The sequence below is a fragment of the Piliocolobus tephrosceles genome, chromosome 5 (assembly GCF_002776525.5).
Source record: "Piliocolobus tephrosceles isolate RC106 chromosome 5, ASM277652v3, whole genome shotgun sequence".
Taxonomy (NCBI): Eukaryota; Metazoa; Chordata; class Mammalia; order Primates; family Cercopithecidae; genus Piliocolobus; species Piliocolobus tephrosceles.
Window position 1 is genome coordinate 29,667,200 of NC_045438.1, and position 26,455 is coordinate 29,693,654.

A 26,455-nucleotide genomic window follows, 5' to 3' on the forward strand; every position below is an offset into this window, starting at 1 on the left:
AGAAAACACCTGGAAGTAAATAGCTCAACTTTTCTAATGCCATAAACATACTTGAAAAGTTCCTAAAAGTAGGCATAGGTCAAGCTTAGTGGCTTTCTTCATTTTTGGAAGCCAGTGCATTGAACTGCCATTCATTTTTAAATATTTGATCACTTGCCTTTAAACCAGGCCTACATGAATCTAATGTTTTCCAGAAATCCTCCAGATTACTTTGACCCAAAAGTGCATGTAAAGCCAATGGGAAATAAAGAGAAATCTGTGTTTTATGCTGACTCAGAGGTAGGAAAGCTTGTGTCCAGGCTGTGTCTTTATGTCCTGCTTAGGAGGTGGACTTCATCTACTAGGTACTGGGAGAAGAGGTTTACACAGGTATGCGACATGATGACACATGTGAAACTTAGAAAACAAACATGGTCATTTCCAGAACTAGAACTTAAATTATTTACCTGGTCATGATCAATATCTGCATCTCCTGTGATCACAATGCGTTTCTCAATTCTTGTTTCAGAAATTCCACCTTTTACAGTCTAAAGGTCATAAAGGAGAAGAAGAAAAAACAGCAATCACTAAAGCACGTTTACACAGAGCAAACAGAGATGGAGTCCACCTAGACCTGTTGATCATCGTAAGGCCACACGCACCAAGCAGCGGAAGACTGATACTCTAGAAACACTTTGTGCTTTATTTTTAAGCTCAACAGATAATCCTATTACTAAAGTTATAGCATCCACAAGTATCCCTCAACTGAGAGCAACCTTAAAACTAATTTACCAACATTCAAGATGGCATCTGTCCCATCTTAATCTCACTTAAGATAGGACAGATATTATTTAATCCAAGTAGCTCCTTTAGGGCATTCTGTTATAATTTCCCCAGTTTCTTTATTCCTAGCTGGCCAATTTTTAAAAACGAGAGTAGGGAGAAATCAGTTATCTGCAGAATTACAAGAAATTGTAAGAATTTAGGTATCTGTTTTCGGTTTGATAAATTGTTTGATGTGATATATAATTTTTTCCCCATCACAGAAGACTTCCGTATGATGTGATGGTTTTGACTGATGGATTCTGAGCATACAAATTCATTTGCTGATTTTGTTCTTTTCATTTGGTGCAATAATTTTAACAAGGATTTGCTTTGGTTTAAGATATGGGTGAGATTTTTGTTGAATGTTTCATTTGATGACACCCTGCATAAGTAGTCATGCACGTGGACATGGCACATGGCTGGACAAAGGCTGAGGACCGGGCTGGAGAAGGGAGCTCCTGGGGGAACTGCCTCACAGCGTTATGGGCTCCCTGCAAGCTGAGAGTGCCTGAGGCACACTGGACGAGGCTGAGGAGATCATCTGGCTGTGACCTTCTAAACAGTCAATAAGCAAATACCACACTGTCCTGGGAAAGCACACAACCAACCTTTACAACTGTGATAAATGTATACTCTCAGTCACAAGTGATGGCATTTTACTGTAAGAAACAAGGCTTATCACTAGGCTTAATAACTGGATATGCTTTAAAGTGAGCACCAACAGTACCTTGCATTTATGTGGCATTTTAAAATTTACAAATCACTTTTGCTGTTTTTTAAATTCTTGTGGAAACATGGGTTGGGAAGGGCACAAGGGATACCTTTAAGACCTTTAGGCATTTATCCAAAGTAAAAAACAGAAGCAGAAGGAAATAATGGAAAACAAGGCTGGAGTTAGCAATCTGATGACTTCAGCATGCATCAGAATCACCTGGAAGCTTCTTAAGACACTTCCAAGGTTTCAGCAGGACTGGAGTGGGGCCATGCTATTTATACTTCTAACAATGCCCTGGGTGAAGCTGATGCTGCTGATCCAGGGAACACTGGTCACCCACTGCTAAACATTTAGAGAATTATGCAGGGAGGGAGGGGGAATGCCCCATATCAGCATACTAGCAATCTTAAATGAAGGAAATTCAACATTATTTGAACAACTTGCTGAAAATTCTGAATGATGGCCTTCATTCACTCGCTTTAGTCAGGAAGCCTGGTTTAATAAAAGTAGAAGCACAAGTTTGTTTTTATAAATTATAAATTTTATTAAATTATTTATGCTTTTGTAGCTATCTTACATACAGTTATTCATAACATATTTTACCCCCTTGTACTTTACAAAATTGCAATTTGGTCCGAATGCATTTGTCAACGGAGCCCAATTTCTTGGATACTTTAAACCAAGGCATTTTTATTCCACTGGCACTGTCTGTATCTTACTTGGAAGTGTGTATAGGAACAGAGAAACAATTCAGAAAAGATTGTCTGTAATGTACCATCCTCTCCAAATGATCCCCTGCATTGTTTTACCTTAGTGATGTGTGTGGTTGTCGTTGTTGACACCGACTCAGATGTGATGGTTTGTGCAGTCAGTAACGTGCCCGAATCACCACCAGCCCCGCCATCAATCTTTGGATAGTTGGGGGAAAAATACAAAGTAATGCTTAACTTCCATTATGTTGTCAGAGAAGACCCCCACCCCATTGAATATGCATCTTTTAAAATCTATGTGGTTTGCGTGTTTGCAGTGGTAATTTACCGTCCACGAGAGCAGCTGGTATTTAAAACCAAGCAGAGGCAAAAGGCGAGGTGCACACGGAGAAGCAAACTCAAACTGTGTGAGTGGAGAAAAGACAGGAGAATGGACAAAGGAGGTGGGACTGAAAGCTACAAGGGAATCACGACAGAATTTATCTGAAGGACATTTGCAGAAGCTAGAAAATGAAACTAGAGAGCCAGGCAGAGAAGCTTCCACAGTGACCAGAAGCGCTGAGTTTGTTGTTTTTTAAGCACAGGTGGGTAAAAATAGATAAACATTTTATCAGATTACCAAGCAACAGAACCTGACTAGGACAGACTGAACCTGCATGATTTGGTTATCTGCTTACCTCTAGCAGATTGTTTTTATCAACTACATTGTTACTGTAATAGTTTGTATGTTGTGAGCATATATATAGGCAAATATTTCAATATTGCACATACACACGTGCTCTCTACATATATATAAATCCCATACATATGGTAAAATAGATTTTAACTTGTTTGCTTTGATATTGAAAGATGCAGAAGATTCTAGAGTTTCCAAGGGGAAACAATGAAGCAAATTAATAGCCTAATAGTTTATGTTAAGATCACGAAACATATTTGCCTTCTGTTTCCTGTCACTGACACAAGGGAGTAACTGGACGGTCCAGAGCCTTTCTGACTGTAAGAGGAAACCTCTTTCAAACTTGGGTCATGCACCTGTATTTCTTCATTCTGGCAACTTACCACAATACAGATACATGACTAATGCTCCCCCACCGCAGCCATTCATAAGAAACCTATTGTGCTTAAGTGGGATCAATGCACACACAGGGATGCCATACCCAAAATAATTTTCAGACAAGATTCACACATGCATGCATTAAACCTTTTAAAAAATACTCTGAGAGGTCAGGAACCTGACATCCTCCACCATGATACAATTCTACCACAGAAGGTTCATCCTCTCAGTGGAGAAAATATTTATTTTATATTCTATTTTGAAATGATGCTTTCTCTCTCTCTCTTTTTTTTTTTTTTGTTATTCTGAAGCTTAAACATCTTAATGCTTATTCCAAAACTTTACAGAACCAATGTGTGAAAACCTAAAATCAAACACACAGATCTGATAATTATTTAGACACATGGTATCATCATTCACATATGAATGACTACATAGGACTTTAGAAAATAATTCCACATGAAGGAGAAGCACAGGGGTGTGTGTGTGTGTGTGTGTGTGTGTGTGTGTGTGTGTGTGTGTGTGTTATTACAAGCAAGAATGAGTTGACTGCGTCGATCTTCATGGAGTTAGAGAGCGAAAGAAGCCTAAATCACATCCACAATTAGATCCAATTATTAATTGATGAATTATATCAGCTAAACTTTGCAAGACAATTTGTTTCCTAAGTGTGCACAAACATTCTTGGATATGTCAACCTAGAAATGGCTTTCAATAATATGAACAAGATTGACACTGTCTGTCCTCAATAATGATATATACAGTTCCTCTATAATTACTAGGTTACCGATTTAATTGCAGCTCTTTGTCTCACTCTAAGAGAGAAACATAGCAAATTATGTTGTTGAAGCCCAGCTATAAAGTGGAGATACGAAAAGCTACATCAAAGCCAGAAACATGTAAACTAAGAGAAGAATGAAAACATAGACACACTAAGTGAAAAAAGAACTTGAACAGTCCAAGTCTAGAGCTTTTGTACCTGTGGAGACTCATATGTGATGGTTTTGGTCTCAGTTTGGACAATGGGGACTTCCTTGGTGGAGATTTCTGTCCTTTGTGAGGCATCAGAAATTGTTACCATCTCTGTTTTTACCACTGGTGGCTGAGGTGGAAAAGGAAGGGAAAAATAAATTCTAGAGGTAATAAAGTAAAAGTGTTTAATGGAACCTTCACAAATAATTGTAAGAAACATATCCAAACACACACTCATGCACAAAAGAAAAGAGTAAAAACAAACAACCTAAAACAAACAAAAGAAATAAAAGAAACATTTTCCTTCAAATATATCATATGTACACATACATACATGTGTACATAGATATGTACATATATATGAATGTATGTGTATATATGCATATATGAAAAATAAGTTGACATGATGGCTTCCTAAACTATGTTACTCTTTAAGATGGTCCCAAACTACTTATATGTCAAGCCTAGTGTATAGTCTCTCTCACTCTCTCACACACACACACACACACACACACACACACACACACACACACATACACACACACACACGCTCTCTCTCTTTAGCTTTGGGCCAGTAATAATAAATTAAAAAGAAAATAGAATGAACTATGTGAAGTGACCTGTCTCTATTTTTATCATAGTTTAAAGGACCACATAGTTTGTGTGAAGGCTCACTGCTTTTAACTGGCTTGCCAGCTAGGCAGGCTAAGATTTGTTCTTCTGCCCACAATGCCTTTTCTGCCTTATTGTTAATAGACACACCATTTTCAGAAAGGATGTCTTCAAGTATTACTGTTTTCAATTATACTTGTCTAAAACTTGCAGTGTTTCCTCTGTATTACCTAAGTTACAATGCTCTATCTAAAATTACTCCATCAATGTTACACCAATGTTTCGAACAATTTAAAACATTAAAGGAAATATTCGACGGCTTATTAACGTTGTAGTCTGCCGGGTATGCATGTTTAATATTAATGCAACACCAGACTATATTACTACCAAAATACTGCAGTACTTTCTTTGAGAGAACATTCTCAACAGGCATAATTATTTCAAGAGGAGTAACGATATGTTAAATATGGAATAGTTCAAAGTGTTCAAAGATTCTTGAAAAACCTTCTCTAAAGTGAAACAGAAGTTTAAAAGTAACATGGTCAAAATCCACTTGGTTATTTTAAGACAAAGTCACTTCAACATTTTCCATCCCATCGAAGAGAACAAAATAAATCTCTGTGTTGTGGGCATTTGATATTAAAATCAAGAAATATTCCCAAGGAAATAAACCCTCCCTCAGCCTAACTCCCAAATGAGAGACACTGCACCTAGTGACCAAGGCTTAATCTAAGAAAAGTCTGAAAAGTTCTCTTCTTTGAAGAGAAAAGAAAAAGATTCATATCTAATGTATATATAATCCACAAAGCATATAATCATCTGGCAAATATTCCAGAATTGGCATTAGGACAGAATGAGAAGAGAGGATATCCTCCTATCAAATAGCCTAGCCTCTGGCTGCCTGGAAGGAAAGAAAGGCTCTTAACAAAACCACACGACCCCTGGAATCCCACAATAGAAATCACAGTGGCATTCAAGAAATAACATTCTCATCACTGCTGGATACTGCATTCAGAGAATCACGGTAATCAGAGCCTGCTGTCATTTCTAAAACTCTGAGGTTGAAGAGTAAAAGAATGAGCCAAGAAGTCAAACCCAATCATGACATCAGGGGCACACGCACTCAGCACTGACCATTTTTTTTCAACATTACATATACATTTTTCTAATTAAACCAAAAGGGGAAAAAAAGGCATTTAGTGTGAGGAAGTAGTGCAACTAAAGACAAAACAGTTGGAAACACCCAAAACATGCAAAGAAAAATATAAATGTGAAAAGGGAAGGAAAAATTGATGTGGTGCTTGTAGGAAAGTTTACCCTACAGGTGTCCAGTGGCAGCAGAGAAGCTGGAACCCATGAACTGAGCTGGCAGAAAATCCACAAAGCAGTGCTTTCCCCCTTCCTCCCGTGAGAGAGAAAAATGAGATTCTTGTTGAAAAAAGCTGAAGAACTGGGAGGACAGGAGAAGAAAGGCAGGAGTTCCCCACCTGAGAAGCAGCTCTAGAGTTTGGCTCCCACCTGGAACTCCCATTTACCTCTGAACAACAAATAATTTGTGGCAAAACATCAATGTCAACATGGGACACCTCTCCGTTAACTTTCTGTGGCTCTTCCTCTGCTTCTTCTCCCATGTCTTGCTTAAGAGCGCCTTCGTGTACACTCTTCTCTCCAGGTATCTTTTGGGCACCTACATTTTCCTGGATCACTGTTTCTACTGTGATTACACTGGCACCTGCTTGTGTGACTGGGCTGGCTTCGGGCACTGCTTCCTCCCTCTCTACTACCTTGGCTGCCGGGCAGGGTTCTTCCTCCACCTCTTCTTCATGCTCCTGTTCCTCCCTGATGCTGCCCTCGGTCACTCGGTGGTGGGGACGGTACTCTCCCACGTCTTCCTCCTCACTCTCACTGCTGCTGCTGCTCTCAGAAGACAGGGAGGTGGAGTCTTTTTGTGTCACAGGCTCCACCTTACGAATCTCCCCAGGACCACTCCCAGGTGATATCTCTTTACCATTCATTTCTTCTGTGATTACTCTTTCGTCTTTCCCAACCTCTGCCCGCTTCTTCTCCTCCACTATATTCAGAGTCTCATGTGAACTCTGTACAAAAAAAGATGGACGAGGGAAAACAAAAATATATGAATAAATAAAAACAACGGAAACCCAAATTAACCGATGGCAGATTCATGTCATGGAGAAAAACAAAGATGATTATGATAGCTGACTGAAAGGGAAGCGGGGCAAACGTGAGGGCAATGAGAAACGTGAGGCAATGGTGTTAACATGGAAAAAGGGGAGAACCTTAACAGCATCCCTGGCTCCAGTGCAAGGCCCTTCTGACTCAGGAGCACGTGTCTGCGGAACAAAAAGCAACCGAGGACACAAAATCAATACAGTTTTACCTCAACAACCACTGAAACAAACATCTGACACTGCAAAGACAAAACAGCAAGAATCAACATCTACAGAAACCTCTCAAGGTCACATAGAGGACAATCAAGACAAATGCCAAAGGGCTTACACGAAGACACAAAAACACAAAAACAGCCAGCATCCTCCCAAAGAAGTACAATGCTTTTATTATACATATACCTATAAGCTCTACCTATGTAGTTAAAACGGTTTACAAAAATTGAATTATACCAAAGCTGACTCATCATTTTAAAGAAAAAAATGTAACTTTTAAAAGCTAGTCAACAGTTTTGGTTTTAATCAGACTATAAAGTCTAGTCTGGAACCCTGATTCTTAAATGAACATAGCACCAAGGAGATGGCACTTTTATTTTTTGCTGGTTTTCTTTAAAAAAAAAAAAAAAAGTTTTAATTGGCAAAATTATAGTTGGCCTCAGAAGGCTATTAACATGAAAATGTTCATTTCAGAAATGGTTATTAACATTCCAATTCGTATCACAGGTCAGCAAAGGCTACATTATACAATAGGGTGGATGTCAATGGTGGCTCCAAGCGTTTTTTCTTACAATTTAGCTCCTCTACTAGCATCTTTGAAATCTAAAATGAGTCAAGTTTCTTATTTGACATGTTCACTCCTATCTCCGCAGACATCTACTTCTTGGGAGTAAATTAATTTACCCCCGTTGAGTAATATAGCACCTAAATGTTCAATAAATATCTGTTGACTGAATACATTAGTAACAAATTACTATGTTATGGTATTATTAACTAGAGTGGAAACCTTTTTGTACAGAGGAGTTTCTAAAGCTTCACATTTTTCTCACACGAAAAGTTTGCTTTACAATGATACAACTCAAGCATGGCCAACTTTTTGACTTCTAGGTGGTCCTATTGCCTATGATCTAACTTAAAAATAATTCAGCTAGAGCCTGGAGCCCTGTTTATTCACGAAAGTGACTCCATTCTGGATGGAGAAGGGCGCCGCACCACTGAGCCCTCTGGATATTGTGAGGTTGCCAAGGTACTAACTGGACTGGAGCCTATAACAGATAGCAGGGCTGTGTTCATCTGTCCCAGACACATGGACACCATGAGTTGAAGATCCTAACATCACACACACACGTCTCTGCAGCACTGTCAACATCTACTCACAAACTCTCTTGGACCTGCCCTATTATTCTTAAACACATGGTAAGGGCACGCTTTCATTGATCCAAATTAATACCATGTAAATCACATTACTAACAGAAGACAGTTATCTTTCCAGTTTTATTGAAAACTCAAGAGGTTTTTAGATATTAAAAAACTCTCAATCTATTTTGATAAACAGGTAACATTTAACTGTGACTACATATAATAAAGATATCCAGTGACCAGAACATTTCTGAAACACACATTTCATTATTATTACAGGTCAGTGAATTCCTATTACTGTTATATCTTAACCTCAATGGGCTGGATAGGTTCTGCCCAAGTTCAGGGAATTCCTTAGGGTCATTCAAAAACAATTATTTCATGGCGTGTGGGAGGCACTTCTGATTTTTCCATATAAACAGAATTTTAAAAATAACACGCCATCAGAGTATGCCTGAAATTTGGGGTTTTGAAAGCGTCAACTCTGCAAAGCCTGCTTGGCTTCTATCTGGTTGAGGGTTTCCCTCTGCTTAACAGCTCAGACTCTGGAACTTAATGATTTAAATTATTCTCCGAATTTAGGCAGATTTTTTTTTTCTTTGACCAAAGAAGCAGGAGAAACATCCAATCTATATCTTTTCTTCATGTTCCAAATCAGTCATTGTTTCTTGAATGTTTCTCCCAGGAAGAATTAATTTCACCAATGAAAGCACTGGAAGGAAGGGTGCCTGAATATTTAAAAAATGAAAATCTCTCTCATATGTGGCTTTTAATAACAGGGGAAACAAAGTAAAATGCACCTCAAGCAAGTGTGAGAAGGGCGAGGAAGAAAGCTTTTCAGAAGGTGCATTAGCGCTCACAACAGCGCCCTCTGCTGTCCAAGTGGTGGCTGAAGTGAAGGTGGCTTTCATGCTATCAGAAAAGCCCTTTTCACTAAACAAAATTGATGTTATCTCCTCTTCTAGGCTCTAGAGAGGTCAGAAAAGGAAGAGCAAAGAATTAGCAATAAGTCAGAACAGACAGCAGTGACCTATTGAAAGAAAGGAAAAGTTACACAAGAAAGAACAACAGAACAGCATAAAATGAAAGAAAGATGAGAATTCTGACAGATTCTGCAGCAGGCTTATGCAGAGGTTTGTGGGCGCCAGCTTTTCCACCCTGCTTGAGAATCTTTGATAGTTGCGACCTACAGAAACCAGGGAAAATTGCTTGGTTGATCAACAACTGAGCACAACCGACCCACCCAAACGCCATTTCACATATTCTTGAGGTAGTTCCTTGGCCTTTTTCTGCATGGAATGGCCTCTTCAGTGGCCCCTACACTTGAAATGCTTATTCCTGCGTTAGAGCTTGGGCAGTCCTCCCTCTCCTGCCTCCAAGACCCTTCTTTGCCCTTCTCTGCACACTCTGGTCCTTTCCAGTTTTCTAACCTCCCTGAGGCCCACTTCAGAGTCTGTATTTTCTGTAAGGCCTTCTCTCACCACTCCAGCTCCTACCATCTCCTCCCTCCTCGATACCACCTTAACTCTCTGTACAACAAACATTCTGACAGCGGACCGCATTCATTCCCTCAGGCATGCTAAATATGCCACAGAATAAATTACCCTGCCCCCTTTTTTTTTTGCAAAAAGAAACAGGTAAAGAAAAACAATTCAAAACAGGAAGACAAACTCAGTGTTGAAAGCTCAATGAGCAACGTGAAAATTATTTCTCCCTAAAAACGATTAAAGCAAATTTAACTTTGCTGTGTCTGGCTCTTAAACGATGGCTCCTAACCTGCCTGAGGGACAACTGTCCTTAGAAACTTGAAATGTCAATACTCAAGAGTCACCACGAAGTCCCTCATGTCAGAAGTGTGAGAATAACTCCCAATAAACCCCACTATTCAAATTTTTTTTTTTTTTTTTTTGAGACGGAGTCTCGCTCTATTGCTCAGGCTGGAGTGCAGTGAAGTGATCTCGGCTCACAGCAAGCTCTACCTCCCAGGTTTAAGTGGTTTTCCTGCCTCAGCCTCCCCAGTAGCTGGGATTATTAGGCATGCGGCACCACACCCAGCTTATTTTTGTATTTTTAGTAAAGACGGGGTTTTGCCATGTTGGCCAAGCTGGTCTCAAACTCCTGACTTCAGGTCATCTACCCTCCTTGGCCTCCCAAAGTGCTGGGAATACAGGCGTGAGCCACCGCACCCAGCCACTATTCAGAAATCTTAAAGAAAAATCAATGACACTCCCCAGGGGTCCCCTCATACTGTAAGCTAAGAAGGGTGAGGAGCGCAGAGAGCGAGGTGAGGAGAGTGAGGTAAGTAGGCACTTGCAATATTCAGCAGAGAAAAAAGCTTCTGGACTGATTTAGCTTCATTACCATCTCCATGATTACACCATCCCTAGGGGAAGTGGGGATGGGTGGGGTGCCCTTCCCAGTGAGAGATCACTGGGAGCTTAAAGAAATGCCAGACATTTCATTATTCAATGACATACCTTCAAAAGTACCTTACAACTCAATGCATATAATCTCTTAGACTCAGGAGAGAATAGTCTATGCAAATTTAAGTCATCATAATTCGTACAACACGTTAAGAGGATTACAATAGAGTTATTTTTTTTTGTTTTTGTTTTTATCAAAGTATTTTATTCAGTCTATTTTTTTTTCACCAGACCAAGTCTATTATCTAGTGACACAGATACAAATTAGAACCAAAGGTAAATATTTTATAAAACTTCATTCTTAAGCTGTTTATGTTTTTGCCCTAAATATCATGCTTTCCCATAGGTATGTTCAGAGTTCCACACAAGCTCTGGTCTGCCAACTGTAACTTCACACCATTCTCAGATTATAAGTGAATAGTGACAATGCTATCAATGGGTATAACCACCAATGCACTTCAGTTTATAAATAATTCACTGACCAGGTAAAAGCTTTAAGAAATTTACAGTAGAGTTATTTACCCATCAAAGATTAAATGACTTGGTTTCCAATTTTCTGCTCTACTCTCAAAATTGTTCAAATTCAAACTACAGCCACTTTGGAAATTCAATTAAAAAAAAATTATTACTATTTTTAAAAATAAAACTATAAAAATCCATATTATAGAAATTTGGAAAAACGGTCAAATTCTATACTTATGCATAATTTTTTAAATTTTACTTTCAGTAAGAATTACAATTCAAAGATAAAGGAGAACTCCTGCAGAATTAACAGTAAAATGAAGATACGACAAACACAGAAATTGAAAAGGTACTCCAGTAAAGTCAAAACACTCCAGTAGACAAATGCTCACATACTTTCAACTAATAGTAGTATGTTATTTGAAGAAAAAAAAAAAGATACAATGTAGGTGGTCGATAAATGTTTGCTGGGCAAACGGATGAATGGATGATTGTAATAAGAACAATCTATATGTATGTCAAAAAAGTATGTATTTTCCTGCATGTATTGGAGGAAAAGAACAGAAAAACCAGTAATTTCAAGTACAGATAAACCATTTGGGGGCTTTTCCAGATTTAAATTTCACATTAACATCACTTTAATGTGACTTCTATGACAAGATATTTTATACTGTACATTCCTAAAACATGAGATCCAGAAAAATGATAATAATTTTAAACATCTCCACTAAAATGTCAAAGTTTCCTACTGTAAAAATCCAAGGACATCATTTTAAATTTGATCGAATGATACCATGTGATTGCTTCTGGAGGACAGGTTATCACAAATACATAATATTTCAAAGCATGTGATATTAAAGTCCTCATTGCACACATGGAGTCGAATTGGCTTTGGTTTCAGGCTAACCTTTAAAGTATATAAATAGGTCACTTGGTTTAGCTTCATGACATTGTCTTTCTCTTTTGCAATGTTCTGAAAATATTTCATCTCAACTAGACCACAAACTCCTTATTTCTACTTATTTTGCCTCCTTCCCCCACCCCACTATGTGTTCTGATGAACACTCTCTACTAATTAATGGAATCTGCTTTGTGGAAGGGAATCACTGTTCCTTATTAATAATCTCTGCTCTCATTCACAGCCCCTATAATCTATTCCTCATCCAGTGCCAGGGGAACTCCTGTCAGACACTGGTGGGATTCTGCCACTACTCACCTTCAAATTCTCCAGTGCTTTCCCATCACTCCTGTTGTATAATTCCAAACTGTTAGCATGGTCTTTAAGACCGTGACAAGACCTAGGGTCAAACCTCTTTGATTTTTCCTTCCTTCGTGCTGCCCCTTGCTCACCAAGTCCTTGTCATTTGGTCTTTCAGTTCCTGTGTTGTGGCTCTTCCTTACACATGGATACATTTTCACATGTCCACCTGGTCATCATTAAAGTTTCAACTCAAATGTCATCTCCTCCTGACCACAATGACAAAACCGTCTTCCTAATCCCCTCCTAACACAACATTGTATTTCACCTTCTTAACATTTACTTCTTTGTGTCTGAAACTTTCTAAGTACCAATTAGAAAATTTTCTAATCACCGGCCGGGCGTGGTGGCTCACACCTGTAATCCCCAACACTTTGGGAGACTGAAAAGGGCGGATCACGTGGTCAGGAGTCCAAGACGAGCCTGGTCAACATAGTGAAATCCCGTCTCCACTAAAAACACACAAAAAATTAGCCGGACGTGGTGGCGGGCACCTGTGATCCCAGCTAGACAGGAGAGTTGTTTGAACCCAGGAGGCAGAGGTTGCAGTGAGCCGAGACTGCGCCATTGCACTCCAGCCCGGGCGAAAGTGCAAGACTGCATCTCAAAAAATAAAAAAAAAGAGACACTTTTCTAATTAATAATTTCCATGTCTCCTCCACTAGACTCCAAGCTCTCTAGTCCCAGCAAATAACAGACTGACCACCTGGCTAAGTAAAATCAGTAGAAAGAGAAGAATGATGATGTAAAAGCAATGGAAAGCGAACTTCCTCACCAATGTCAGAAATGTCACACATGCAGGAGCAGAGAGAGAGATGAGGGGCTGCTATGGTGCATCAAAATCTTTGTTCCCATTAAAAATCTTACAAATGAAAACTCAAAAGGTTTCCATATGTAATTAGTAAACTCATAATCTAAGGCACATAAGTGGTTATTTTAACAACACAGTGTGCGTAAGTATTGTACAAACAGTGCATTTTCACATGAAATCAGTTTCCCAACTGTCAGCCACATACATCAAATTAGGAATCACTTATCACCTAAACTGGTGGATGTTTCTGTATGTCAAATTTTGACTTTTCAAGTGCTTCTGCAATATGGTATTTCCCATCCAACAATCCTATGCTTCTATACACAGGGGATTTAACTTTTTAAATGCTCAAAAATCATTTCAAAAAAATTTTAGTATGACACACAGGAAAAAAGAAATCTTATGTCTGTAGATAGAAACAAAAGGAAAAGGGGAAGAAGCAAGACTAGATCCAAGGGTGCAAGGTGAACACCTTGTCCGTCTCCTGAGCTTTTTCTTCAACTGTCCGTGTTGTCGGCATCAGGTACTTCTCCTTCACGGATAAAATATCCTTGAAAAGATGGTCTCCTTTTCTCTATTGTTTTAAACAATAGACATAATCAACAAATAAGACACATACATTACACCTATAGCAACACAAACATAAAACACTGACCCTGTGTGGGTCAATGACACACACCAAGAGAAGCGGCACATAATGGAAGGTGAAAGCCTTGGCGTGGCATCAGACACCTTCTCCAGAAAACACAACATTCTCGAATGGACTGCTGAAATTGACACTTTTTATCATCTTCAGAAAAATCTGAAACTAAGAACTGAAGTTGTATCCAACTTCATAAGACTCTGCCATGCATGTCTTAATATTTTCAAAAGTTCTGTGTTTCAGTTCAGCAATTCTTTTTGCTCATCTGTTCTTAAAGAGCTTTCTTTTTCAATGGCACAAACTTAGAAATTTAAAGCAACTAACAGCTTTTCTTTTTAAGGAAAGGTGAATAAAAATAGCACTAGAATATCTAAATCAATGTCTACAATTTGGCGACATTCAAGTCAGACTTGATGCTGAAAGGAAAAAGATGAAATTGTAGGGTAACATCTTTATACCATTTTTTAAACTACAGATTAACTATAGTATGATCACTGTCTGCTCAAGTATGATAAACGAGCCCATGGAAGTTCCTGGTCAGTAACAGGAGGGATTTGGAAGAATCCTACAGGCACAGAGGCAGATGACAATGAATGGAGAAATATATTGAGAATATATCCTGAAGGCAATATGTACTCATACCAGTGGTGGAGAGAAGTAAACCATGAAAAGAAATAGAGTGAGTGAGGAGAAATGTTATGATTGAAAAACCATTTTAAAAACACAATTCTAACATTTCCTTACTAGGAAGTTTCAATATTAAGTTGCAATATATATAATATTTTTCAAGTTTTCAACAGGGCTCATCAGTCTTTAAAGCTAAGTTAAACTCATTTTCCTCACAGTAATAACCTTAAACCACTCTAACGATAGTCTATATTCCTTTATTTATTATTTATTTATTTATATTAAGTAAATTTCCCTATTTCAGATATCAGTAACTAAAAAGCTTATTAAATAACAGTATGTTACTTTCTAAATTGTCCTATATAACAATTCATTACTACTATCAATTTACCTGAGTAAAATAGTGAAATTATCCTGAAACTATTTCAAAAGTATTTTGAAACTCATGCAATTTACCTAAGAACTAGGCCAATAACTATTACATTGTTAATAGATATTTAGTATTCAAAAAAAGTGTTAGTAATTACATAAAAATAATTAAATGGGAACATTTTATAACTTCCCTAGAATCAACATAGGAGATAAACAATTTAAGTTTTATTGAACAACTGGAGTAAGACAGAGCCAACAAATAGCTAATGACATACCCCTTGTGTCTGTAGGGACAGAGGTGTGATACGTCGTTTTTCCCATTCATTAGGGCGCGGCTCAGGTGTGGATTCCATAAAATTGCGCTTGAGTTCACTAATGCTAGCCTGATGTTTCAGTATGTCCTCCTGGGCCTTATCCAGTTCCTAGCAATATGTAACGTAACAAAGGGGGGAAAAAAATCCAAAAGGAAAAAACCCAGTAGGACAAAAATAAAACCAAAAAATAAGATGAAGCAAACTTATGATTTTAAAAAACCATAGTAAAGCAAGAAAAATGCCAAGTCTCTAAAGCCATATTATTATCTATGAATAAGTTCATGAATTCATCAAAATTTGAAAATAAAGTCAATGCGTACTTCTTCAATGATTTACATTTTAAAGGGTTCTGATACCTTCTCTGTTTAGGATTTTTAAAGGAATAATTATTTACATTATTAGAAAGATGACATGGAACTGATCATCAAAACGGCTAATAACACTTCCTTCCAGTACCTGGATTTGAAATTCAGACTATGACTTTGTTCTGGCAAATTTACCTTTCTGATTAGGACTACTCATAAAATTGCATTCTGTACACATGGTAAATCAAGTACAAAATAGAGAAAGGTAGAGACTCAGAAGCACACTGGCTGGAAGAAAAAGTCAGACCAGAATCATCCCCCAACTGGAAAAGTCAAGGATTTTTGTGTGTGTTTGTTTTCAGGAAATTCCAGTGGTGGCTTTTAATTCTTAAGGAATAAAAATTACTGCTTCCAGAGGCTGCTTCTGTTTAGCCTCTTTATTAAAAAAAAAAAAAATGAACCACAGACTGGTCTCATGTACTTGCCAAGCACAAAAGTGGGGTCTAGCCTCCGCAATTGCCAGATGGTCCTTATCCAGACAAATATGCAAGAAAAATTACCAGGTCCATTTTCATGGGAGAGGCCCCGATAAATGGTATTTGTGGAAATTTTTCTGACTGGCTCTGATAAATAGTATTTGTGGTAATAAAAGGTAATTAGTGTTCAGGAAATGGTTTTAACCAAATTTTAAATATTTATTTATATTTCAAAAATCATAGGGCCACCTGTGGATTATAGCTTTCATCCCACTTTAAGGAACAGGTCATGCAACCAATAAAATTAGATATTCCATATTCATGCACAAGCATAGTAGCTCATCTATGAGCTTCTATAGCCATTTGCAAAAACTCATGAAAATCTAAAAATCTTTGCATGGCATGGAAAAATGACTGTGGCTTGAGATCAGGCACATTTCTTGCATTGGTTCAAAGCAATGTTACTTATTACACTGTACAGCATTTTAGTAAGTTAAGCCAAGGTATATTTCCATCAGTTATCAAGCCGCCAAAAGCAACCAAACAGATTAGTCAGATTACTGAGAGCTGCAGTTCTCCATTGAATACATGGCCACATACTACTGTAAAATAATAAGGGGAAAAAAAATGTTCTCATGTGACATGGGGAACATATTTTACATTCCTAATTGGGTGATTGGGCTTTCTTTTCCTCCTTTCCTTCTCTCTCACTTTTGCTTATTCTAATTAAAATAATTCCTTTAATTAGCATATTATCAAACAATACTGAAAGTGGACCACATTCCCAATCACGGATTTTAACCAAAAAAAAACCAAAAAAAGTGGGCATAGATCAAGATCAAGAGTCAAATGACTTAATGCCAGATCAATAAACAAATCTCTGTTCTAGTTAATATATATTAAGGATGAGACTGTGTTAACTTCAGGTTGATGCCCTAGAGTTAACCCTTTAGGAGAGAATAGATTTACTTATAGAACAACTTCAAAAGTACTGGATAAAAACTTGATTCATTTGACTAAATTTTTTTTTTCCCACTTGTCACTTTGAGAACTTCTAGTAGATACAGTCCTGCCTAAGCCACTTGAAAGGAACACCATCGGGCTGGTAACATGCACTCCCAAGTTGAATTCCCCCATGCACTGCATGCACCGTGCTTGAAGAACATTGCTGGCCAGCCTAGGCGTGACCTCCCGTCCACAGCAGCCGGGCAGCCATTACGACAGAGTTGTTTTCTTAGATTATACAAACCTCCAACATTAAATTGCTATGTCTGACATAAATATTATCCCCTTCTACTCTCAAGGAATTTTTCTGCGAAATTAAATCACACACAGGGGGGAAAAGGCAAATAAACATAAGTGTATCAATCAGCAAGCACCAAAACGACCCAGAGTTCGACAGTCTAAGACATTAAAATAAAAGAGGAATACAAATCTTATGAACTTAAAGCCACAACAAGCACAACTCACAAATAAACCCTGAGAGTGGACCCTCCCCCCACAATACTAATGGCAGGCAGCAGCCATGAGATGTTTAACTTTAGGGAAAACTCAGCCACCTCTTCCAGCTGTGTTTCCTCTTCTTCCATCTTCGCCTGAAAAGTCACACAGCAAACGGCCAGAAAGAAGGGGAGCATTAGTGGAAACTCTACCATCAGTGCAAAGAAGTTGTATTTGAACTTAAATGGTGAATCAGTGTTACCAACCTTTATTGGGAGGCCCTCAGAAGATGCAGCATATTAAGCCACTTTGGTCTTTCTTCACCTACAGTGTTGTACCAATGATGGAAATGATCCTTTGCAAAGGTGGAATGGAGGATGGAAGCTTCACTCTTTCTCAGTCCCTAGATTATCCTCTGCTTTTGAATATTTTGTACTCAGGAACAAAAATATGAGAGTGCAAAGATGGCATAATTCAATCTGTTCTAATTGGAAATGTCTAAAGCAACTAGTGGTGGGGTAAAGCATAATGATGTTAAATTTGTTTTTAGCTTTATATGGGTGAACAAATGTTCAACCTATGATTCCGTTTGTTAAATATGGATTTCTTTCCTGGCTGGGGGTGGGGGATTGGCTTGTTTAACTAGTTTCATACTAAAATGGTGGGTATTTAAAAATAATCTTTGAAATATAACCACTTACATAAAATTCTTTAAACAAGAACAGCTTTTCATAGTTGGACATTTCTCAGTATCTGATGATTCAAAAGAATGAATGTAGAAGTTTAAAACTAACAAGCACTGACTGAATTTTGACTCAATGGAAAAAATGGTGAGAATACAAATATTGACTCCCTTATCAAAGGCAAATCATTTAACCTTTACAGGTTAATTCCTAATATATATCTTTTTCCTTCTTTATTAGGATGATAGTGTTAAATCTGAGAGTTCAAAAGGCTTTCCTCTTTAACCACTCATAGTATTTTTCAGAGGTAAGCAAGGAGCTCAGAGTCTTTATCAGATGTGAAAAATGAGACATTCAATCATCTGTTAAGAAACATCTTCCAACTCCTTGGTCAACACTTAATTCCCTAAAATGTTGATCTTTGATATTCCTCAGGTAAACTTTTTAACAATTGTGGTTTCTCCTACAATGCACACTCACTGCATTATCTTTACATTGTTCTTTAGGTTTGCTCTAAATTTTGTGATTTACTCTGTGTAGTGGTAGTGTCCACAGAATATGAGGCACTAAATCACCAGGCCACATTTAACAAAATAATCAAAAATATATTGTACATGTTAATGCTGACTTAGTAGCACAGAGGTAGGATACCTGAAAAAAAATTTGCCTTATATAGGGGTAAAAATCCTCAAACCAAACACCTATTTAAATAAAGGAGCACTAAGAGGCCCAATCTTAGTGTTATATAGTCTAAATATTCAAAAAGCCATGTTTTACTTTTCACATACATTTGTTAAAGACAACAGAATAGTACCTTCCTTATAAAATACCCTATAGTGACTCTTATATATAATTACATAATTTAAGGTTAGAAAAAAAAAACTAGCTAAAATTCATCTGGTCTCCAAATACTACAATAATAGGGAGATAAGGAGCTTTTGAGATGAGACTGACAAATATCAGGAGTAAAGGTTACAGATACATCCTCATAGATGCAAGAACACATCTGGGTTTCCAACAAGAGAAATAACAGTACTAAGGAATTCTACTAATACACATCAAGAACAGTTATGTCCACTGCATCCTAAGTTCTATATCAAAACAAAAATGTTCCATCCTAAAGGAAGAGCATTAATATCTGTTTGCAAAATGGAGAGACCCTGCATGGATTGTTATGGGCAATACAGGTTCCCTCCTCCCCCACACCTTCTGTTACAAATCTAGTTTGAGCTAGATATTTGTAAAATAATCCTACTACAATTTTGCTCTAAACTTAGAATGTGTGGACCTGGTCAATGGTATCAATGAAGGAGAAGTGTCTACACTTATTTCTCATGCACTAAAACATTGTGTGTGTGAAAATGTGCAGGTACTACTTTGTTGAGGGTAATCAGTGGTGAAATGTATGCACACATTTACACTCTATATTAGGAAGGGTTTGAGATAAAGTGTATTGTGTTGACTCCACAAACTGAACTTATGTGGGCATGCCAGCAACTACTTCCTCTTCGTCTAGTTTGTCATTCAAGTCACAGTCATAAGAAACATTAAAGGAGGCGGCTTTAGCCTCCAGACAGCAGAGGCATAGAGCCAGAGGAAGGGAAAAGGCAAGAGAAAAAGGAACTGACTGAGAAGCAGACAGAAGTAGCCCAAAGATGAGGATAAGGGAAGGAATGAATGAAGGGGAGGTGATTGGGACATAGTGCTGCACACCAGCGGGGAGGAAGGAGACCCAGACCTTGGGGAGGCTGGGGAAAGCAAGATACCCATCTTCATCAAGAAGGGAGGGGAAGCCAGAGGGAAAACATTTGGAGAAACTGAAGGAGAAGTAACCAAACTCAGAATCACTATTGTCAGCTGCTTTAAGAGTCTTCCCATGGATGGGAGAAGGGCATTCAGGCTGAGAAGGGGCTATGGCAGAATCCAAGACCAAATCAGGCATAGCAACTTCAGAATCCCCCTGCTCGGATGTTTCACCTGTGGAAAGGTGCTCTAAGCTGTCTAGTGTGATCTGGTCAGCCTCCCCAAAGGGGTCTTCCTCTGAAATGTCTGAAAGCAAGTCCATTTCAGGGACAGGCAATAGGTTTGGGGAAAAAGATGAAGCACGGTGGATGAGAGGTGAAGGTGGGCACATGGAAACAGTCTATTCTCAAGTGCAAACCCATGATTGAATATGAAATTACACAACGGATACAATCAAAGGAAAAACAGATGCAAGAGAGAAAGAGGACAAAAGAAAAAATGAGTAGTTAGTGAAAACTTTTACTTTAAAGAAGGGATTATATTAACACAGTGTAATTAGAAATGAACTAAATGACCCATTTTTAAAGAGAAAAGACTAGACTACTTGTGTCACGTACAATTCATACATATTGACTCATTTAATTATTTTCAAACTGATTGCAAATAAATCCCATGAAACTCAAACAGCATTATTTACTTTTAAACCTGGTTGCTGACAGACATTCAAAGCATTAGCAAAAATACCAGTGTACCCAGTTGTTTGCTGAAGACAAGCAGGATTTCCTTTAAAATTTAAAAGACCTTTTTCATTGTTTAAGGAAAATAACAAGATATGTCAAGTTAACTAGGCAAAATGGAACAGAGATATTCTGAAATGTTGAGCTCTTCTGTTTCAGATGTAAGCAGTCATTCTCCTGGGTGCCTTGTTAGCAAAAATTTTAAAAAACTATCCTGACAACTTGTCAGCAATCGAAAGAAACCTTGTTGGACACAATTTCTGTTATTTTTAATGGAATTCCCAACCAAATCATTTTTCCATATGACAGTCACAAATTCTTTAACAATGGAATGTCGATGATTTGATGTCACTTGCTATACAAGTAGCACTTGACCTTGTGGCACGAGACTGGGCCCATATGGTGGCTGGTCCCTGAGACCTTTTCCATGCTGGGCCTCAGAGGCTATCAGAACAGGAATACCTGAGGCACCGGCAGCTACGTTATCTAGCAAGTCTTTATACATTTATGTCTTTAAAAATTTCAAAGTTAAAATTTAGAAAACACTATACAGCCGGGTTCAGTGGCTCACACCTGCGAACCCAGCACTTTGGAATACTGAGGCAGGTGGATCACTTGAGGTCAGGAGATCAAGATGAGCCTGACCAACATGGCGAAACCCTGTCTCTACTAAAAATACAAAATTAGCTGGGCAGGGTGGCAGGCACCTGTAATCTCAGCTACTTGGGAGGCTGAGGCAGGAGAATTGCTTGAACCTGGGAGGCAGAGGTTGCAGTGAGCTGAGATCGAGCCATTGCACTCCAGCCTGGGCAACAAGAGGGAAACTCCATCTCAAAAAAATAAAAAATAAAATAAAATAGAAAGCACTATGAATCAATATGATGGATTCATTTATTTTTATCTGTGCTTACTTCCAATGTTACACGCAAAAAAAAAAAAAAAAAAAAAAGAGTCACTTTGTGCAGACACAGAAAAGAGATCTGAATTCAAAGGCTTCTCAAATCAATATTCAAGTGATGTTACTGCCCAAGGTAACAAAGGATAACAGTGACACATTTGAGAACACAATCTGGGTTACTTCTCCATTTCGCTATGGTGTACGCACAAGATAAAGCCAAAAGCAACACACCATATTCTCACTCTCTATTCACAAAACAATTATCCTTTCTTAAGAATTTCATTAATTATAGATTATTAATGAAAAATACCTTTGTTTATAAAGATTATCTTTGGTGATATCAAAAAATTCAAGTCGATAATTAAAATAAGCTACATTTTAAAATTTACTTGGACCAAATCAAAAATAAATTTCAAATAATCATAGCTTTTCTACTTTGGGGATTTAATTAGATAAGGTGATTATGAGGACAGTCAAAAAGGCCAGTAAATTACTTACTTGCATTAAAATAATTTACATTGAAATATTCTGCTTTGAACCACAATCAAACAAAGGTTAGAGACCACTATGCATATCTGAAAACAGAAATGACCAACAGAGAACATAGAACAACTGATTTTAAATACTTGATTTCTGAAACAGAAAATACAATGGATAGCCTCTAGGTTAAGTAAACGTTTAAAACCACAAACTGTGTGAATTTACCATACCTTTCCTTCAATGAGCTGTAAATGTGGGGCTTTAGCTGGGCTTCTTACTTCCCTCCTGCCGTCCCCATCTTGTACCACGGCAATGCTGACAACTCCAGGGCCATAGGCTGAAATCTCCCCAGCAGCGTCAGGAAAATCCTTCATAAGACTTTGGTCCATGACACCAATCGGAGCTAGCAAAGAGTAACAATTTTGGATTATTTTAGGACATGTGAATCGTAAACTTTATGGAAAATTTTCCCCTTAAAGAGAGAAACAGGAAGCATATAAACAGTGAACAGGAACAGAGACATTGCTTGAACTCTGAAAATACCTACCATATAAAATAAACAAATTTTTAAACGTTTACCTGAAAAATTCTGAAAGTATTCTGAGTTTTAATGCACTGAACTACACCAGGGTCTCAAATCACAGGTATTGGAAGGCTATATTCAGATCATGGAACTGGCCAGTAGAAGGAGCTCTAAGACCAGCTGAAACACCAGAGTTAAGGCGAACAGAATTACGAGGTAAGCAGTATTTTAACTCTTTGGTCTCCTCTGATTTATTTCTGAATCTATCTATTGCAACAAATGATTATGCAATTATTAAGATGATTTGCTCCAATAAGTTTTAAGAATTGCTCCATGAAGGAAACTTTAATTTGAATACCATTCAAAAGATAAAATAGCAAATAAAAGACAGTAAAGGTAAATTGTAAGGATTTTAACTTCTATATTTATATTTAGTATTTTTTATTTTTTAATCCCCTTCCCCAATGTCTCAACATGAACTATGGTAAGTCTATACATAGACACCTCCCTCATCCCAGAAAACCTGGCCCTCCTGTGCTCTCTTCTCTCCTAGAGATAGGCAGAAATGTATATCGTATTGAAAATTCTGTCATATTGCAGATCAAACCAAGACTACCTCAAACATTAGCAAGGCAGAGTAGTAGGTGGCAGGACTTCTGTCCATCTATAGCTCCTCCCCAAACAACAGAACTACCACAAGGTCATTTCACTTTACATAAAGAGTATTCTATGGACACCATGAAGTTTACTCTGCTTCCATGTCCCAAGGGAAGCCTGGTCAACACAAACACCTTTAGACTGCAAGCTCTTAGAGGGCAGGATTGTGTGTGAGCTACCATACTGAACTTGAGAGGCCTCAAGCACTTTGAATACATGTATCCCAAAACACCTCTCAATCCACAGCCTTCACCTGCCCTGTCCAACACTTAATTCTTTCCCAGTCCTGCTTTTTTCACAAAATGCTCTTCTCATATTTGCTCCCATTTGCTTGAACTGGGAATGTGGACATCTTCCAGGACTCCACCTTCACCCCTTAACACTACCAAGTCCAACAAAGTCCTTGCATATATTTCTGAATGTGGCCAGTTCTTCCCATTTCTAATTCTACCACCTCACCTTGGGGAGATTTTCCCAGCCCTTAAATACTCATACTTGGAATGCCCATACCAAATCACAGTCAACATTAGAATAAATTTGCATTTTACATTAAGTATAGTTATTTTCCAGCAGTTTTGTTATTGTTGTTGTTTTGTTTTTGAGACAGTCTCGCTCTGTCACCCAGGCTGGAGTGCAGTGGTGTGATCTCGGCTCACTGCAACCTCCGTCTCCTGGGTTCAAGAGATTCTCCTGCCTCAGCCTCCTGAGTAGCTGGGATTACAGGCACGCACCACCACGCCTGGCTAATTTTTTGTATTTTTAGTAGAGATGGGGTTTCACCATGTTGGTCAGGCTGGTCTCAAACTCCTGACCTTGTGATCTGCCCCCCTCGGCCTCCCAAAGTGCTGCGGTTACAGGTGTAAGCCACCGTGCCTGGCCTCCAGTGGTTTGTTTTTTAATAAAAAAACTTCTAATAAGATTTAAATAATTTTCCCTTGGAAAGTATATGGCTATGATTAATCCTTTTGCTTACAACTATGATTTCTACACACCTATTATACATACTCAGAAATTTTGCAAAATGAAAAAATCTGACCTAGAAATGGCTTCAAATGTAATGCTATTAAAATATGAATATCAAATTAAAAGTTATTAAAGTTGACAAAATGCTGACTTTGCATACTTTTAAACACTTATTAATTTCAGCATGCAGTTTCTTGTATTTTGGAGCCGATACATTTATTCAGGTCTTAAACATCTGAGAAGATTGTAGGCCCTGGCACAGAGCCCAAGATACCAAATGGCTAATTGGCCTACTCCCACAAAAGGGAAGACCACCATCGCTTTCACCTGGGCCATTCCTAACCAGCCTGCCTGCTTCCTCACTCAATCTAATTGCTCTCTTGCATCAAATGATTTTTTTAAACAAGATAACACTGAGCTCTTGTGTGCACATAAACTCACACAAACTCTTCAATGGTTTCCTAGAGCACATGGAATTAAAAAAAAACACATTCTTCACCATGGCCTCCAAGGCCCTGTATGACCTGACCCAGGCTTACCTCTCCCGCCACTTCCTAAGATCTGACTACACTTGCCTTCTTTCTGTTCCAGGACTGTATCCAGCTCTCCCTTGCCTTATAGCTTCATCGTTGCTGCCTCTGCTACCTGGAATGCTTTACTTTTAAATATCTCTTGTCCTTTCCTTGGCTGCCTCCTTGTCATCTGCCAGTTGTCTCAACTGATCTGGTTCTTCCTCCGACAGGCCTTCCTTCCCTGATGATCCTATCTAAGTAATCTCCCTGTTCATTATACGTTCCACCTTCAGGAAATCACTGGTTCCTCAACCCCCAAATGCATCTTGGTTGTTGGCTCTCTTAAATGACTGATTTGCCTTCTTTGGGGTTTGATTTTCTAATCTCGGAGGAGACGCCTTGTCCTAAAACAGGTGTTCTAGATTGATTTTCATTTTGATATTTGATCTTTAGATTGAATCCCGGTTTTCACTTGCCATGTAATCATAAGAGGATTTATTTTAATTTGCCAAACTTTAAAGTGAGGCTTATATACCTAAATTATTCTAGCCTCACTTATAAAGTAAACAGGAAAAGAAAATACAACACATGTCAACTACAACAACAAATGGTATGTTGATAAAGAGTGGCAAAGAAAATAAAGCTCAGTGCCAGGTTACAGCCTAGCTTTGCTTTGGGGGGAAAAAAACGGAGAACATAAGCCCTAATCAAAGAGTTCACTGGCTGTCTGGTCATGTATTGGCATTAAAAGCCTCCTATTTTTCACAATAACACAATAATCCTTTTGATGACTTACCCATCTGATGAATTACGGTGTCCAAAACACAAAGGGAAAAATAATGGATTACTGTGCCATGTTTGTTGTTTTTACTTGTAAAAATCATTGTTTTCAGATACAGACCTCCTATAACCCTCTGCACTAACTGCCCATACAAGATGGTGGATTTCCTGGAGCACAGTTTGTATACCTCAAAGAAAATGCTGTTTTACTGCTCTTTTTAAATGCTAAACTTTGCAATATAAGAATTATATAGCCTCATAGTTTCAAACAAATGCTGAAAACAGACAGTGTTCAGAAAGAGCAATGATTTCTCTCAGGGCACTAAACAACAGTGACTGCATTTATTCAGTACTTGTATAAATTCTCTGTGGCAAGGGGCAAGACTTGTGAAATATTTACATGGGTTGGCACATTTTTCAGATTTAGCTGGAAAAGTGCTCAGTTGTTGAAGAGCTAAAAGATACTTTAGCAGCTATAGTACATTAATAATTAACTGAATTTAAATCATTTCCACAATTTTGGAAATTTGTTTAAAGCACGGTTCACCATCCCCTTGTACATTTCAGGATTTAATAACTATATACCAAAATCCCAACCAACAAATCCTGGCAAATATCTCTGTGTGTCCACCTGCATTTGTTTTCCAAGTTTTTTTTTTTTTCTAGGAAAAGCAGATGAAGGCAATGCATATGAATCCTTCACTATTAAGAAAGTTTTTTTTATCTGTTAGCATTATCTTGCCTGTTTTACTCTAATTATTTAAAATATAAGTTGTTCGAGTTTATATTTCAGAAAAATATAATAAACAAGAAAAAGGTTTCTGCTAATAAGTAGTAAAATATAATTTTCAAATCTAGTATTATAAATCTATATATATACATATATATATTTTAGTTCAATCAACCAGAACTGTTGAAAAACTGTTTCTTTGGGTAGAA

General features: G+C 38.0%; 1 protein-coding gene across 8 annotated transcripts in view; it reads right to left on the reverse strand.

Annotated features, from left to right (window-relative positions):
• EPB41L2 (erythrocyte membrane protein band 4.1 like 2) overlaps window positions 1-26,455 on the reverse strand; it is a 226,252-nt gene that overhangs the window by 23,254 nt on the left and 176,543 nt on the right. For 2 of the 8 annotated variants that reach the window (XM_023230626.1, XM_023230627.1), the window contains exons 12-16: window positions 22,312-22,484; window positions 6,652-6,963; window positions 4,263-4,385; window positions 2,329-2,427; window positions 447-527 (exon numbers count right to left, since the gene is read on the reverse strand). In XM_023230626.1, the coding sequence (XP_023086394.1) occupies window positions 447-527; window positions 2,329-2,427; window positions 4,263-4,385; window positions 6,652-6,963; window positions 22,312-22,484 (788 nt within the window). Of the gene's footprint in view, window positions 1-446; window positions 528-2,328; window positions 2,428-4,262; window positions 4,386-6,402; window positions 6,964-15,280; window positions 15,428-17,349; window positions 17,413-22,311; window positions 22,485-26,455 lie in introns of all 8 variants that reach the window. The other 6 variants (XM_023230624.1, XM_023230625.1, XM_023230628.1 and 3 more) reach the window with 4 other exon arrangements.